The sequence below is a fragment of the Athene cunicularia genome (assembly GCF_003259725.1).
Source record: "Athene cunicularia isolate RWA chromosome 21 unlocalized genomic scaffold, athCun1 chr21_part1, whole genome shotgun sequence".
Classification (NCBI taxonomy): domain Eukaryota; kingdom Metazoa; phylum Chordata; class Aves; order Strigiformes; family Strigidae; genus Athene; species Athene cunicularia.
In genome coordinates this window covers 6,563,325-6,579,160 of record NW_020799127.1, presented here as the reverse complement: position 1 = coordinate 6,579,160, position 15,836 = coordinate 6,563,325, and the positions used below count along the sequence as shown (strand labels likewise).

At 45.4% G+C, this 15,836-nt stretch overlaps 1 protein-coding gene across 2 annotated transcripts in view; it reads left to right on the top strand.

Moving 5' to 3' along the window:
* The first annotated feature begins 19 nt into the window (after positions 1-19).
* The window catches only part of LOC113487757 (Golgi integral membrane protein 4-like), a 49,013-nt gene continuing 33,196 nt past the window's right edge, over positions 20-15,836 (top strand). The window contains exons 1-3 of one of the 2 annotated variants that reach the window (XM_026862519.1): positions 20-207; positions 311-436; positions 14,867-14,922. In XM_026862519.1, coding sequence (XP_026718320.1) covers positions 384-436; positions 14,867-14,922 — 109 coding nt within the window. In that variant the 5' untranslated portion in view covers positions 20-207; positions 311-383. The remainder of the gene's footprint in view (positions 208-310; positions 437-14,866; positions 14,923-15,836) is intronic. The other variant, XM_026862520.1, reaches the window with a different exon arrangement.

The window sequence follows — 15,836 nt, the reverse complement described above, 5'->3', positions numbered from 1 at the left end:
GCTCGCCCCGACCGGGCAGAGGCCGCGCTGCTGCGTGAGGCGGGACCCGCCCGCGCCGCCCGTTTCTGGTTCGCCTGACGCCTTTGTGGTGTCGGGGATGATAAATTTTGGGGCTCGTTTCCTGTTTGCGTGGGCAAAATGGGCATCGGAACCCTCAGGAATGGCTGGGCGCAGGATCCACGCCAGGACGCTCTTTTTTTTTTACACGTTTGAGTTGTTGGGATTTTTTTGGCGTGCTTTTAGGATGGCTTAGTCCGCTGTGAGGGAGATTTGGGGGTTCAGTGTAACCCCTTGTGTCTTTGTTCGGCAGGTAGCCAGGAGGGCTTGGGCACTTTCCCCCCGGGACGCCTTGTCTGCACGATCACAGCTCAGATGTTGCCTGCATGGGACCACTGGGGCCTTTAAGTGCCACCGTGCCTGAGTCTAAAAGCATAAGGTACGACTGCTTTTGTAATCACTTCATTTTCTGAGAGGCAGAGGCAGCTTGGGAGTTTGTATCATCAGCTGGTGATACCGCTGAGCCTGTTCATGTGGATCTCTCGTGTTTGGCGTAGGACACACTCTACTGACTTTGCCCCAGCTGAGGTCAAAGACACCTTGCAAACACTCTGTGTAAGCTTGCCCGTCCCGTTCTGTTGCTCGGTGGCATGTCCAGCATGGCTCTGTTGAAGCTAACGGATTGGAGTTTCGTTTTACATTAGTCTTTGCTAATGTAGGCTGGCATGGCAGAACAAGGGTTAAAAGAGTGACCTGCACTGATATCAAAGAACGGCATCCACAGCAGTAAAACTGAGCAATGTGTTTGTGCCAAACCCAGAAGGCCTGCAGTGTGGTAAAACCAGAGCATAAACCCCTGCACCCACTACAGGAATATGGCAGCAAGGTCATTACAAAAAATCATGTGCCATTCCTGTTCCCACTAGACCAACAGGAATACTGTCTAGAGCCCTAAAACTCAAAAGGAGGAAAAAAAAGACCCCAGGCAGCAGAGTTGCCTGGGGCTTATGAAGACTGAAGAGGGCAAAATTCTGAGACGGAACATCACCAGTAGTAGCAGTCACTGTAACTTTTATGCCTATGGGATACAAAGGACCTGTCCTAAAACAGGCTTGTCATTGCTGTTTGAAAAAAACCAAAGGACTCGGTGTCCCTTGTCCTCTGTGTTGCGTAAAAGTGATGTTGGCCAGGCCACTTAAACACACATGTTGGGGTGATTGTGCAAATGCAAATGTGGAAATGAGTGAATTAAACCCGACGGTTCTGACCAGAACTGCAGTGCGTTTTACCCTCTGGCCAGAAGATGGAGAATGAGCACTGTTAGGTGTTTGGGAACCTGGTAAGTGGATCTGTGCATGCACTGATGCTCTCTCCCACTGTCTGTGTCAGTATAAACACAAAAATACATTAGGGACAGATGAGTACAGCCAACATCAATTGTCTGAAAAGATCCATTCATATTTAGAGTGGCTTTTGTGCTCACTTGATAAATACCAAGGTAACAGGCTCTGCTTTTGTCAGTATTTGTTGTAAATGTGAGCTGCATGCCCAGACTTGAAGTTATATCAGGCTAATCTTTAAAAACTGTGTTAGCCTGTGTGAAGTCACCTTCTCAGTCAAACACAAAGTCATACAGCATCAGCAACTTAGTTCCTGGCTAAGACAAAAACTTTGTTGTGATTATTTTGATGAGATTTTGCCTGTGTTTGTATATAACCACGTTGGAGAGGTGGTATTTTGGTTGTGCTTAACACGAGATACTGCAAATGGCAACCCTCTCTGGTGTGTAAAAAAGCCTGAGCTCCAATGAATCTTTTCTAGTGGGGAGGCATCTGTGAAAAGGAATGGCATGTATAACCCAGGGGCAGTCTGCAGGACATAAGGAGTTTTCCTTGAGGTTTACAACAGCAAGACAGACCTAGGAAGGGCTGTATCTAAGAGAAGGAAGGACTTGAGAGAACAAGATAGCTGTCCTTGTGCACAAGGCTGATACTGAGAAGAAAGACTTCACCTGGTTTATGTGCTTAGGGGGTAGGCCAAAAAGTAATGGGCCAAAATGCAGCAATGAAAACTCAAGTTGGATGTTAGGGAAAACTTTCTGAGGCTAATGTAATGCTGCAGAAGACTGTCATGGGGCTATGAAATCTCTACCTGAAGACGCTTTAGAACTGGTTAGACAAACACTGCTGAAATGACAGGGTAGAACTGATACTGTTTGTACAGGACATGGTTTGGAGGGCCTCTTGAGAGCTCTCCTGATCCTGTGTTGCAATGGTTGTTTGAGCTTGCATTTTTACAACATGCATCCTCTGGCATCTAGTAAACTGGAGTTCATCTCGGTCTCTTGCTTAGTGAGGACTGGAGTCGCATAGCTCTGGATAGGGGAGAGAAGCCTCTGCTCTTACATTGCCCTGTCTCGGTTTTCCAAATATTTTACTATGAATCTTTTCTTGCCCACTGGATGCCGCTGTTACACAGAAATATTCACAGACTATTTCTGTAGGCTTCTGCTCTAGGCACCTTCTCCATGAGACATGGAAGGCTGCTTCAGGGTCAGTCACGCTATATGGATTTAGCCCTATTAACCAGCCTTTTTTTACAAAGGAAGTCTCCTTAACATTTTGCAGCTTACTGGCATGGCACCTGTGAACCTTAGGCCACGAAGGCAGATGCCAATGTGATGGCAACACCAGCAGCAGAAATCTAGTTCTTTGAAGGTGATTGAACAGTACATGGAGAAAAATATTGACTGCTGAGGGGAAAAGAAGTTACCCAAAATGTGTCTTAAGGTCATTTATGGAAGGACACTTTCCCCAACAGCTATGACCTGCAATGCCTATTTTGCATGTTTAATGTGGGAATTTGTACATGGAAAGACTGGTTCAGAGAACTGTCTGCGTTTAAGGCAGCTTTCCCTGGCTCACGCGTTGCAGATGTGCACTGATGTTACAATTACACCTTGTGGCACTGCCTTCAGAGGCAATGACCTGGATAGAACAGACAGGGTATGTGTGGCTTCCACTTCTTAGAGAAAACAGAACAGTGTTTCTAGCTCAGCTGAGTCTCAGAACAAGCCAGAGAGTGACCTACATCCAATACCCAGCTTTGGGAATTAACTTTGAGGAAGTTCAGTTCCACATCTAGGTCTCTCCTCTGAAACAAATGGAACCACAGCCTAATAGAATCCAAACCCAAGGGGAAATCCTCTTTATTCCTTTTCAACAGTTTTTAGAACTGAATCCACATTTTTTACTGGAAGAAAATATGACTCCAAGTTAATGCAAACCTTAGGGTTTGAATCCTTCAGATTCTAACAACGGAACTGTTTCCTGGTGTCTTGAACCACTGGCCTTTCAGGAGCTGGTCTAAACAAGAGAAGATTTAAAATAAGCCAGGAGTAGTGGCAAAGCTACTATGACAATTATGTAACAGATGTTTATGTTAAAAGACCTGTGTCTATCTGGGAACACCATCTGTATCCAATAAACATAAAAGCAAATAAGGTAACTGATAAATAGTAGGCAAAGCACGGGTCCAGCTTTGTGTGACCTACCGTGGTGTAAATCTGATAACTTTTGAATTTGGTGGTTTTTCCTCTGAGCCATCTAATGTGTGTTTGCACAGTCTACTGAGACACTTAGCTGACAGTCCTTTGCCATCTTGCTTTTTGCAGCCGTCAGTGTGATAAAAAGTACTAGAGACAGCTTGGATCTTCATACATTAATTTGAAATCTCAAGGGGAACTTTAAAGAAATTGCTAACAAATTTCCGCAAAGCATATGCTGAACGGAGCCTGCCATCAATAAGGCAAATGGTAAATAAATATAATGGTGTCATGTATTCAGCCTGGGGGCTGCAGCTGTGTAATTGTGCTGCCAGTGGTGTCCAGAGAAGCACTGTTCTCTGCTGCTGAATTTCATCCAGTTCCCTGGAGCACTATAAGAAACAGCCTCTGTCTCAGTTTCAGCTGTAAAATGCTATGAGGAGGATTTATCCTCTTATCCCGTATACTTTACTGCACCATCTTTGCCTCAGGATCTGGTCCCAGTACAGCGCTGGGGGTGGCTGTGTAAGAAGTGGTGCACTGGGTCACTGCACTCCCACTGGGAACGTATCAGCAATGTCAGTGAACAAGGCAGAATGCTGTGGGGGCCTCCAGAAATCCGGGATGGACGTGTAGCTTATTGTAATCATGGTCAGATAAATTCTCGACATTTTTGTCGTGTAATCCTGAGACCTGTTACCATATGGATTCATACAGGGCGTGCATGGCAGCACTGAGAAAGTGCACTGTCCTTGGAAGCTGCAGAAAACAGCAGCACTGAGCTGTCCTAAACTGGAGTCTTCCTGCATTTTTGTCCCGAGTGTGGTGTAAATGACTGATAGACAAAGAGCAGGGACCAGATGGTCATAGATGTGTACAAGGAAAACTGAGTTTGGTGTTGCAGAATAGCAGTGTAGGGACAAGTGCTGAGGTTGGATTGTACAAATCCAGCCTTGCTGTGTGGAAGATTAGCTATTTTAGGGAAAGGTAATTTTTTACCCAGGTTACCTCCATCCATTCCCATCTAATGAAATATAGTGAAAGATGGATTCAAACTAGAATCTTGTTATTAGTTACTGGTCATTTAATCCCCTGTGGTTTCCTAAGAGATGCAGAGATCCCGCTACTGCTTGCTGCCTTGGAAGTTCCTCAGCCTGCTTCACTGCTCTGCTTTAATCTGGATTTGGTTCTGAGTTTGCACTCTATTTCAGCTACTTGCTTGGCTCCTCATGGACTGATAAAATTATTACAGATGGATGACTAAGTATCTTTTAGTCTGAACTGAAAGATGCCCAACCCTTGCCGATCCAAGTACAGTTTGCATTTCTGGGATCTCCTTGATTCATGAATCTGTCTCCTGAGAGAGTGATCTCTTGGTCCTATACAAGTCCTGGTAGGATATGGGGGAGTTGTGGAGGTGCTGCACGCTCTGTCCTTCTGAACGTGGGGAGCTGAGAAGCCAGCTGCACTAGTGTGGATCCAGTGCTAGAGCACAGGGCAGCAGATTTGATATTCCTTCAGAGGAGTAAGCTGTCTGGTCTGGTATGTCCTGCACCAGCTGGTTTACAGCCCAACGCTGGGATCCAGTCTGCTCTCCCATTTCTGTGCAGGGAGAAACCATGCAACAATCTTAATAACTGAACATCTCTGATGGTGTTATCACACATAAAAATTCTTCCGTTTTTTCCTTCCTTTCTCCTTCACTGTAGCCTAGCCTTATTTCAATTTTCAACTATTACAGGGACACACATTTTAATGCAATGACTATTTGCACAGGCAACATTTGAACAAGTACTTTACTGCCCTGTGTGACTCAAATAGCTAATGGATCAGGAAAATGTTAACAACCATTTACTTTTTTCTTTTTTCTGAGCAGCAGGGCTGTGATATATGGCACTCCACAATGTGGCATTGGTTGAACTTTAGAAACCACATCTGGAGACTTGATGCCAAAGCACCCTGTAGAGGATCTGCAAATGCTGACTAGGAACTAAGGCCAAGCAATTCTATCCAATGTGTGGTTCACGACTGTTTGCAAGGATTGGTTTGTGTAGTCATGATTCACTGGGAGGTGGAGGCAATTATTAATCCTTGCATGGTTTATTGCAGGAGGCTTTAGCATGATTTAATATATTGGAGGACCAGGGCAGACTAATCCCCCAAACTACAGCAGGTCTCATGCTGTTACCTGCACTTGTTCTTTATTTAGAAACTAATGGAGCATTAGTTATGGAGCCTGAAATAACACCGAGGCCTTACTGCAGCAGGTACTAACCAGGCCTGATACCCCAGGAAGTTCAGTGTGGAAAAAAATAGCATGAAAAGAGGGGAAGTGACTCTTCGAGAACTGCTGAGGAAGTCAGCCACCCAGAATGATCACATCTTGACAAAGCCTGTCCCCTCCACTCCTCATGTTCAAGCAGCAATATTGTCCTGGCAGCTTCAGAGTTAATGCTGGTGGTGTTGTCAGACCAGTCCAAGCAGCAGCACAACAGGGAAGAGGACTAATTTCACACTCTCCAACAAAAGCTGCTATGTAACAAGAAGAATAATTTAAGAGTAGTCAGGCAGGTGACAGACCAGAGACATCTCCCTATGTGAGGGGTCAGTATGGGCCCCTGTGGTGCCCTCATTGCAAAATTCCTCTAACTACACTCCTCTGGAGAGGCTACGGGCTGGGTGGCCTCATTGCTTTCACAGAAACAGCTGTAGTTAGCCTCAGCAGTGCTCCAGCTTCTGGCCAGCAAACAGAAACCTGTCCGCCAGCTACGCTGCAGTGATGCCATCTGGAGATGTGTGACCTGAAGCTGGCCCTGCAGAAGTCATGTGCAAGGGTTTGAGAGCACCAGTGCTGCCTTCCTGGAAACTCCCCACCCCTTTTGAGATGGGGGCTCTCCAGAGTCCCCTGGCAGCTCTGGCTTCTGTAGTGCAGTGACACAAGTTCCTGGATGCTCACACTCAGCAGCAGCCAGTGCCCTGCTCTTTAGGACTGATTCTTTATCAGCAAGTGCTAATAGTCTGTGTGAGTAGTTCTGCTGTTTGAAGTCTACCTGAAATCCCTCTCCCTACTTGTGGCTGCTCTAGACAATATCTAAGACAGGCTCCCTCCAGTGCTGAGCAGCACTGAAAAATAAGGAAGACTGGATCAATCTCTTTCATACAGTCTTCTGGCCTTTGCTAAGTGTCCAAGCAGTGCAGGTGGGAGACTGGTGGAGTTCTGGGATGGCTGTGCCTAAAGCCCAGGGTTGAGTGGAGGAGTCTAATTGGGAAACTCTTAATGAACTGCCAAATAGTGAGTTCTTCCCCTGCCCTCTTTCTCACCACTTCCACAGAAGCACATCTAGAGCATGACGAAAAGCTGTATAAAAAAAAAAAAAAAAAAAGGCAAATTGCCATGCAATCATTTAATATATTTCTACCTTTAAGGTTAGAGGATTTCAAAATCAGAATTGTCTTCTCAGCCTTTCCTCTTTAATATGGTTTATTTATTGTGCCGGATTAATACAGCATATGGAATTCTGCAAGGGAAGTCTGTCTGCTATAATTAGCTAGCAATGGTGACAGCAGGCATCTTTGCTTCTTTATTATTTTAAAATTCTCAGTGCTGTATTATGGGATAAATTTCTACCACATCAGAATGCTAATTCTTGGGAAAGCCTGTGAGTGCAGCATCCGTCTGCATTAATGTAGCCTTTAAAATCCTAAAGTCATCCCAGGTGTGACCGCAGTGAAATCAGTGGGATTACACCAGTGATGAATCCTGTCCTAGGCACATGGAAACTAATCCTCCTTTTTCTGCTGCTGCAGTTACTTTAGCAACTTACTCACGTACCTGAGGTCAAGTTCTGTGTAGCTGTAAATAAATGTTTGGCATTGTATCTCCCCACACCCAGGGGGAAAGAAGTCCTTATGCCTCTCTGGCTGTACTTAGTATACTGTATACAGACTCTTTTTATGAAATAGTTCTCTTGCTGTAGATGTTGTCAGATCCTTTCTTAAAACCATGTGAATTTTGAAAGTAAACACGCACAAAGCAACCCCGCCCTTTCAACCCTTAACAAAGGCTGGGAGCCCCTGGCAAGTCCAGGTTTAGAGATCTTTGCAAACAGCCTCACGCAGCAGCTGAGAACCCAGGCCATGAAACCCTAGTGCCAGTGCAGACACTGGGAGATTCATCAGAAGGGACATTACATCTTTGCTCTAGGACCATCTGAGTTTTCTCGGCTGTTTGAAGGAAGGAGCCATTGTAATGCTAACCATTTGCCACTTCCCTCTTTCCCCTACCAGAAGAGTCCATTCTCCACTTCTGACTGCCCTTGTGGGGCAGCTGCTGCCTGCAGAAAGAGATCCGGGGGGTGGCCATTCCCTCTGTCCTAGCCATATGCCAGACACAAACTCTGGTGCAAGCAAACTGCAACAGGAAGTAGGAAATGCTGCAGCACACCTTTGTGCTGAATGGGAGGTGGGGAGGTCATGCCTATGGTAACTGAAGAGTAGGCATATAAACAAGGGGCGGGGAAAGAGGGGAGTAACTGGCAAAATTTCAGAGATAAAAAGTGTATCAGCATCATTGTCCTGTGCCATGTTCCTCAGAGTATCTGACAGTGCAAGGTAGGACTAAGTCTTAACAGGCAGTCTACTAACCATCAACAGTCCCTTGTCATCTGGAGAAGAGGGGCTTGAATTAGTTTGCCCTAAAGGGGCTTTTTTCTTGTCTAAATCATAGAAGCAGGGCCAGGAGAGTCACTTTCCATGAGGCTTGTTATTTAGTGTTATGTAAGAGAGTTTATGTGACTCTTAATTGCTCCTTGAGGTTGAGTTTGCAGGCAGCTCTGGCTAGAATATGCATTTTTGTGCAGGAGCTGCGTGCCTGCATGCCAAATGGGCTGTTTGTGTGTACAGCCACAGCAGCTATGAGAGTAACAGGCACTTCTGCAGATTTTATCTCCAAATACAGCCTCTGGTATGTGTGCAGGGGGGAAAATGAGCCATAGTACTTTAAGACTTCTGGGGTGGTCAGACATGTAGAGCTGGAAATACAGGCAGGTAACAATTTTTTGTGTTTAGAGGTCTTTCTGTAATTAGCTTAGTGTCAACTTGATTGTTGGCGATGGAGAGAATTTTTGACAGGTTAATATAGAACGGGAGCTGATTTCCATTTTTATAGCTCCATGTTGTTCTCCCTATTGAATTCTTACTATTAAACGTGTCCATTCCATGCCAGCTGGAGATGTACACCTGGAATGAGGCTGCTGAAGACAACCACCTTACAAGGATTCCCAGATAGTCGGGCTGGGTGGTAGATGAGATCCTCTTGTCGCTGTTCTGCAAACAGATGTGGACCTCAGAATCAGTGAAGCATCTCTCTGGCAGAAACGTTTAGACTGTGTTCCCATTATCTCTGTGCAGGAAAAGTGGGATACTGAATGAAATTTGAAAAAAACAAATACACGCTCCAGAAAAGGCTATTCTATTTAAAATCAACAATGATTAAGCAATTTAGAAAATCTCGTCCTAAACGTGTATCCTATCTGCTGATGGCCACCGTTAAGAGACAATGGCAAAACAGAGATGACTTAAACTCTTGGCTTATTAGGGTATTAAAAACCATTGAAATCTCTCTGACTGACATCCAACATCCAGGGACACCAGCTTAAGTTGGTCATAAGTGATCTTCCCAGCTTGATGCTGAAAATATATCATGGACCTCTGGGTAGCGTAAAACCAAACCTAAAGTAAAACAAAAAATCCATGTCCAACTGACGAGGCTGGGTGATTCCAAGAGAATGCTTGTGCAGGCATGAAGCTTCCCCTGGAAAAACAATGGAGTGACATTATGAAGTAGAAGAATTCGCATCTCTGTGTCGTCCCAAGACGCTGCATGATGCCGTGGAAAATCCTGGAGGAGGAACTAGAGGTCTACACACAGATCTGCTGCTGAGTGTGCTGTGTTGGCTCCGTGCTGCTGGCTTCTCTCACCATTATCTGTTTATCTGAGAAGTGGACTGCCTCATTAGGCTCCAGTCTGGGCTAAGCCCAAGCAGTCAGATGGGAATACAATTTAAAAGACCCATTTTTCCTGGCAATTCCCCCACAAGAGTACAGTGACAAATGGCACATCACAGACAGCGATGTCTGTACCTACAGAACCCTGCCTCCCAGTGGTGTGAGAAACTACTTGTTGTAGTTTGTAGAATGGTGCCTCACTAGGTTGCTTTATGAAAAGGAAGAAATAAACCCCAGCATCACAGAGGTGCTGTAAAGAATTGCAAAATGCTGTGCTGTCTTGGTCATACTAATGGCTGGAGTCCTTCACCAGGCCGTGTTATGGCATGTGAATCTGAACACAGACTGAAACTGCTCTGCAGATGCTGTTCATCAGTGCTCAGCACTGGCCTTCATAAACTCCGTGGTCACGTAGGAAGAAAAACTGTGCTTGTGCCAGTATTCTCTCTCTCCATGGCACTATTTCACTCTAGCTAGAACAGAGCCCTTGTGGAATAGAAGGAAACAGAAATCCTGGAGACAAATTCCTTCGCACTTAAGATGAGGAAGGCTCTTATCTGTGGCTGAGTCCAGCAGGCTGTGCTTAGTCCTGCCAAGCTTTTCTCCTGCTGCTCAGCGAGCATCCTCCCTCCTCTCCCCCCCACCCCACCTTCCCACTGCCGACTGCCTCATGGGTGGGCAGGGCTTCGCTCACTGGCGTTATTCCAGTTCCACCATCTTTTTCCACTAATACTTCTTTGGAACGGACAGTTAACGCTCTATCCATGTTAGCCACGTGCAGTGACTTCTCCTGGCATCTCTGCTTGTAACCTGATACAGAGACAGAAGAATACTGTGGAGGAAGAGGAGCCCATACCACCACGGACTTGGCTGCCTGATGCTCTGGGGGTGAGCAGAGTATGGAGCCAGAACTCCCAGATTCCTTCAGTTCACAAGTGGAGGCCACAAGCCCCGGGAACAGGCTAGTTACACCCTCAGTGGAGTCCCAAAGGCATGAAGCTGTGGAGCCTTGGGCCAGACGCAGCAGCCCTGGGAGGGTTTAGGAATACCAGGGTGTCTTTGTTCTACAGGGGAAAGGGGGGCTGATGCTGGAATTCTGCTGAGAGAGGCAGTAGCAGCAAGTTTAGCAGCACCTAAACAAACCCCAAACCCCTTTGCTAGTTTACTGTTGTTTTCTGGCAAACTGCATTTTTATTACCTTTGGGAGTTAGAATGTTCCCTGGATCTAATAAAAAAGTCTGTACCTTGGTAAGGCAGTAAAGACTTTGCACATACTTAAAGGGCACTAGCTTCCTTTTGAACAGCTTCATGTGTGTTGCAGGCACTGAAAACAAACAGGCAGTGGAGTACTGTGATGCATTTTCTGTGGAGAATATGCTCTTTGCCCCTCCTTGTTTTGTTTTGTCCCTTTGAAACCAATTCTCATTGCTTTTGATTTAAAAGGAACCCAAATGACAGACTGGTTCAGAACAGCTTCTTCTCACTCAAGGCATGGTATCCTCTTTGCAGGAAGATTACCAGTCCAAACTGTGAAAGATGAGGTGGAATTTAAAAGTAAATGTGCTTTCTTTTTCCAGAGGAATTAAGATGCACTAGTTCATATTGTGTAGCTTTTTTGTCACTATAAGTGCTTGGAATATAGATTATTTTTTGACAGAATAATGAGTTTCTCTCACAATGCTTTGACTCTGGGAGCTGATGTTTTAAGGAAAGTACCAAGTAAGATGCCAAAATATCCAGACATCAGCCATTTTCCGCTGGAATTTGGATGGGTGCTTCTCCGTAGGAATGGCTAAATAGGGGTTGTCTTGGAACAGTCTTACAAGATGCTCTCGAGGGGTGTCTGCCATTACTAAATATGGTTTGTCTTGAGTATGTGTCATTGATTTCAGAACTGAGCAACATGAAGGACAGGTTCCTTCCAGCCTAGATGCTGTACTAAAGTCAAAATCATCGGGGTGGATTTCAATAAGGTGGGTTCAAAATTATCTGAGCTCCCCGAATGCGTTTTGGAGCATCTCTGGCAGTGTGAGATCCTTCTCTGGCCTTTCCACTGAAGAGCTGTGCTCTTCCTGAAGGCCGGGAACACTGCTGTACACTAAACTGGTGTGAGGTATGATTGATTCTTCAGGGAGGCAGTTTATCTCCTCTGTACCTTAATTGCATACTTAAAATATGTTCTGTGAACTTGAAGTTACCAACAGCCTCTAGATGGATAGTGGCTTTCCACTGGTGTCAGCCTGCTGGCTGTGTTGACAAATCTAGTAGTTGCGGATGTAAGCAGAGATCACATTGAGTTCCAGTTTCTATGGAATACTCTTCTAGATGAGGAGTTTGACCCTAGAACCTTGTACCTCAAAAACTCAGGGTTTATGCTTATTATGTTCCCCCCATCCACATTCTCTTGCCCAGTTTGCTCAGCACTAGTCCCTAAAGTCTGACAGGGCTGTTGAGAACATCAAGATTTCGTGAGATCTCATATGATTTCTTTTAGGCATGGCACAGCAGTGAGATGACTCAAAGTATATACGTAGGCTTGGGGAAGATAACTGAGAGAGCTGAGCCAACATGCCATTCTAAGACAAAAAATCATTTCAACAATGCATTCTGCAAAATGGTCCCATCGGTTCCCTGGGGCACCCTCTAATGGATCCTAATTAGAAGCTGTCACTTCTTGTTATGGGAAGGAAGGAATGGTTCAGCTTTCCACCCCTTAACCTTGGAGAGACTGAGATGAGAGCTGCCCCTAGGAATTGTTTAATTTACGGCACTTTCATTCCTGCAAGAAATTAATTGGGAATTTCTGTGTGTGGCAGGGAAGGCACCTCCAGGAGGTGCATGACAGACACTTCTAGTGCTGTAAATTCATGCACATACATGCACAGATGCCCACTTGAGAAAACTTTATTTTTTAAACATTTGTGCCTGTCATTTCTCAGAGACCAGACTCCTGCTTCAAGCTCCTCTCCTGCTCAGCTTATACCCCCCAACGTTTATGCACTAGATTCCTTTCCTAGAGTGGGTCTCCCTGGAAGGCACTTGCAAGACCCATAAAGGCTGTAGGACTACAGTGTCCTGCTTAGCCAATTTCGTGGGCTCTGGATGTTGCCAATTTGATCAGTAGGTTTTTAAAAACTAGTGTGAAACTGCAACCCCTAAAAAATAAAGCCTCCCCTCTGTCTCTTACTAGCACATTCCTTACATGCATCTTTTTCAGACACTTGGTTTCTCGACAGCATTTACATAACCTGGCTGAAAACACTCCCACAGCCGATTAAATGCCTGCTATGAAATCCAAAGCTCTGATTAAAACGATGAAGCTTTCCAGGACTGCAATATTCACGCAGATGGTTAATACTCATGGCTTGCTCTACAGGGGAAAAAGTGGCATTTTCTTTACAAGTACATACAGTCTGAGCTTTCCCATGGGAATTGCTTGTTTTGTCCAGATTATTATTTTAAAGCTATCATCAGATGTGATCACCCATTGGATTAGAGGAAGCAAAAGGAGATGATCAGATAATCCCCAGGGCACAAAGCATTTTGAGTTGGATTTGAAGAGGGATGTCACCTATGGTTAATTTGTTTAGCTCAGAGTGCTTCTCTCCTCCTCTGCATCTTCCTGAAAATACTTGTGCCTAGTGGCTGTAGATGCTTAGAGATGAGGCATGTCATAGTAATGTGCTCAAGAAAGTACCCTCTGAAAGTATCCCTTTTCAGAAAGCATGCATGGTTAAAAGAGAAAAGTGCAAAAGTGAATAGCAGGTCAATAGCCAAACCAGGCCTTGCAAAATCATTGAGATGTCCCCTTTTCATCTGGTGCACAGAACTTCTGATCTACATAAAGATCTAGTCAGACTAAAATATTAAATACAAATTAGGCACAATGAAAATGAAGTCTCTGAAGATGGGGATTTGTGCTGTGGGTCTTAGAACAGAGACTTCAATTATGGGGGAATGTTCCCTAGAATAAGGAATCCCAATCTCATTGCTGTTATTTTCCCATCTACATGAACAAGCTTGCTCTGATTTTGGCTGAGTGCTCTACTGAGATACACTGATCTCCTTGGGGTCCTACAGTTTAGCTTTTCCTAAAAACTGAAAAACACTTTATAATAGAGTAGCTAAAGCTGTGGGCCTTTTTACTTTTTGGATGTGGAAGAACAGGACCGAAGTGGAGGATTTTATCACTGGCTGCAGGGGAAGTGGGATCAGCTCTCAGTTTACTGGGATCTCACTAGCAGGCCACAGAACATAAGTACAGGCAAAGCATGAGCAAGAAGCAAACGCTCTGGCTGTTTGCTGGGGATGTACTGTCCATCTGCCCCTAGATCTGGTAGAGAAATACGGAGCTAAATCTAGAACTGAGTTTACTACAGTGCAGAAGAGCAAAGTGCTAGATTGCAGAAACTGTCAATCAAATCTGTCTCAGATATACATTCCCTAATCCAGGATTTTAACCTTTTCCAGAGTACTGTCTATCAAAACCTCAGGAATTCCCAGTGTTTCTCAGGCAGGAACCAGCACATGAGGAAATAATTAATGAGAGCAGGAGGGGAAAAAAAAAAAAAAAAGAATGTGCTGAATAGAGGCAAAACTGAGACTCAAATCCCTCATCCCACAGGCTGCCTCCTCAGTGTTCAAGATGTAGACAAAAGACATTCCAGCTCCTGACAAACAGCCTGAAGAGATGCTGAAGCATCCAACTACCCCCCAGGACATTTATGTAAAGAAACAGTTGGACAGTAAGGCTGGCTGATGCACACCCTTTGTGGAGTGTAGGCAAAGTGTCTCTTGAACTGAGGATACGTGAATCAGCAACAAGATTATCCCTGGACCTACACACGAATCGTCCATGGCTGACTTAGGCTGCATGAAGCACCACATCAGTGCTATTCTGGTTCCAGACAGAGCTAAGCACCAAGTCTGGAATAATCAGTTAAATCATCAGGGAAAGGATATAATGTTTTCTGGAAGCTGTACCCAGGACCAGTAGCCAAATCACCTGATTTCCAGTAGGCTGAGTCTCACCCTTCTTCTGGCAGACACCTCAAACAACAGAGCAAATGCACTTAAGATGCTGGGGAAAAAAAAAAAACAAACATAAAAAAACTTGGTTACTTTGGATATATCATAACCTTACAGGAAAGCTGTGCCTCAGTTTTCCCATCTGCAAATGAGGGAGACAGGAATGCCATTCAGCTACTTCCCAGCAGTACCATAAAGCTCATTTGATTAACATTTACAAAACTGTGCATGATTCTTGGAGGGGAATTGCTGCTGAAGAATTAATTGTTATGATTGTTGCTTATTCCCCAGATGCCTGAAATACAGAACTTGGCAGAATTCCGGAGGAAGTATCCTCGTGAGCTCAGGTAAGAGATAAACCAACCTGACAGTCAGGCTCTTGGTGCAGGCAAGATTTATTATCAACCCGGGGGTCTTCAACAGTAGATTTAAGCTCAGAACAGGGACAAGGCTCCAGGAAGCTTTGCCTGTCCTGCAAAGTATAGAATCATAGAACAGTTTTGGTTGGAAAGGACATTTAAAGGTCACCTAGTCCAACCCTCCTACAATCTTCAACTGGATGAGGCTGCTCAGAGCCCCGTCCAGTGTGACCACGAGTATTTCCAGGGACGGGGTAAGCAGGGCTGTGACTTTCCTCTTCTGCCTGTTGCCAATACAGCTGTGCATCACACACCCGGATAGAACAAGTTAGGCTCTGCCAGAAAAGAACAGCCCATGTTAAGGACAGCTCTTTGGAGAGACAAAGCTACCTAGAAAACCTTGAAATAGCTTAACTCATCTTACATCCTTCTCTTTGCACTGTCCTCATGCCTTCATCAGCTCACACTTTCCCAAGGAAAAAACACCACTCTGAAAAACCTTGAGGTTTTAAAAAAAAACATTTGAAGCTGCCCTCCTTGTTAGTTAATGCAGGTGTCCCTCATCGGCCTCCTGCCAGCAACAGGTGCCCGCAGGGGGGCTGTGGGTTTGTCGCTGCTGGAGCAGAGGGGAAAATGAACACGGGAGATGGCTCAAATCTGGGGGGGGCGATACGGACGGAGCACAGAGATGCCGCCTCTGCTTGGCTACAGCCCCCTGCCGGGGTCAGCGGAGAAGGCTGACTTGAGAGGCACCCCCGTACCCCCAGCCGCTCCCCTCGGGGGTCTCACACCCCCGGCCCCTCCCGCGGCGGAGGGCGGCGGGGAGGGGGAGGAGGAAGAGGAGGAGGAGGAAAACTTTTGCTTCCCATGTGCTGCAGTGGAAGGGGGGGCGGGAAGGGGGG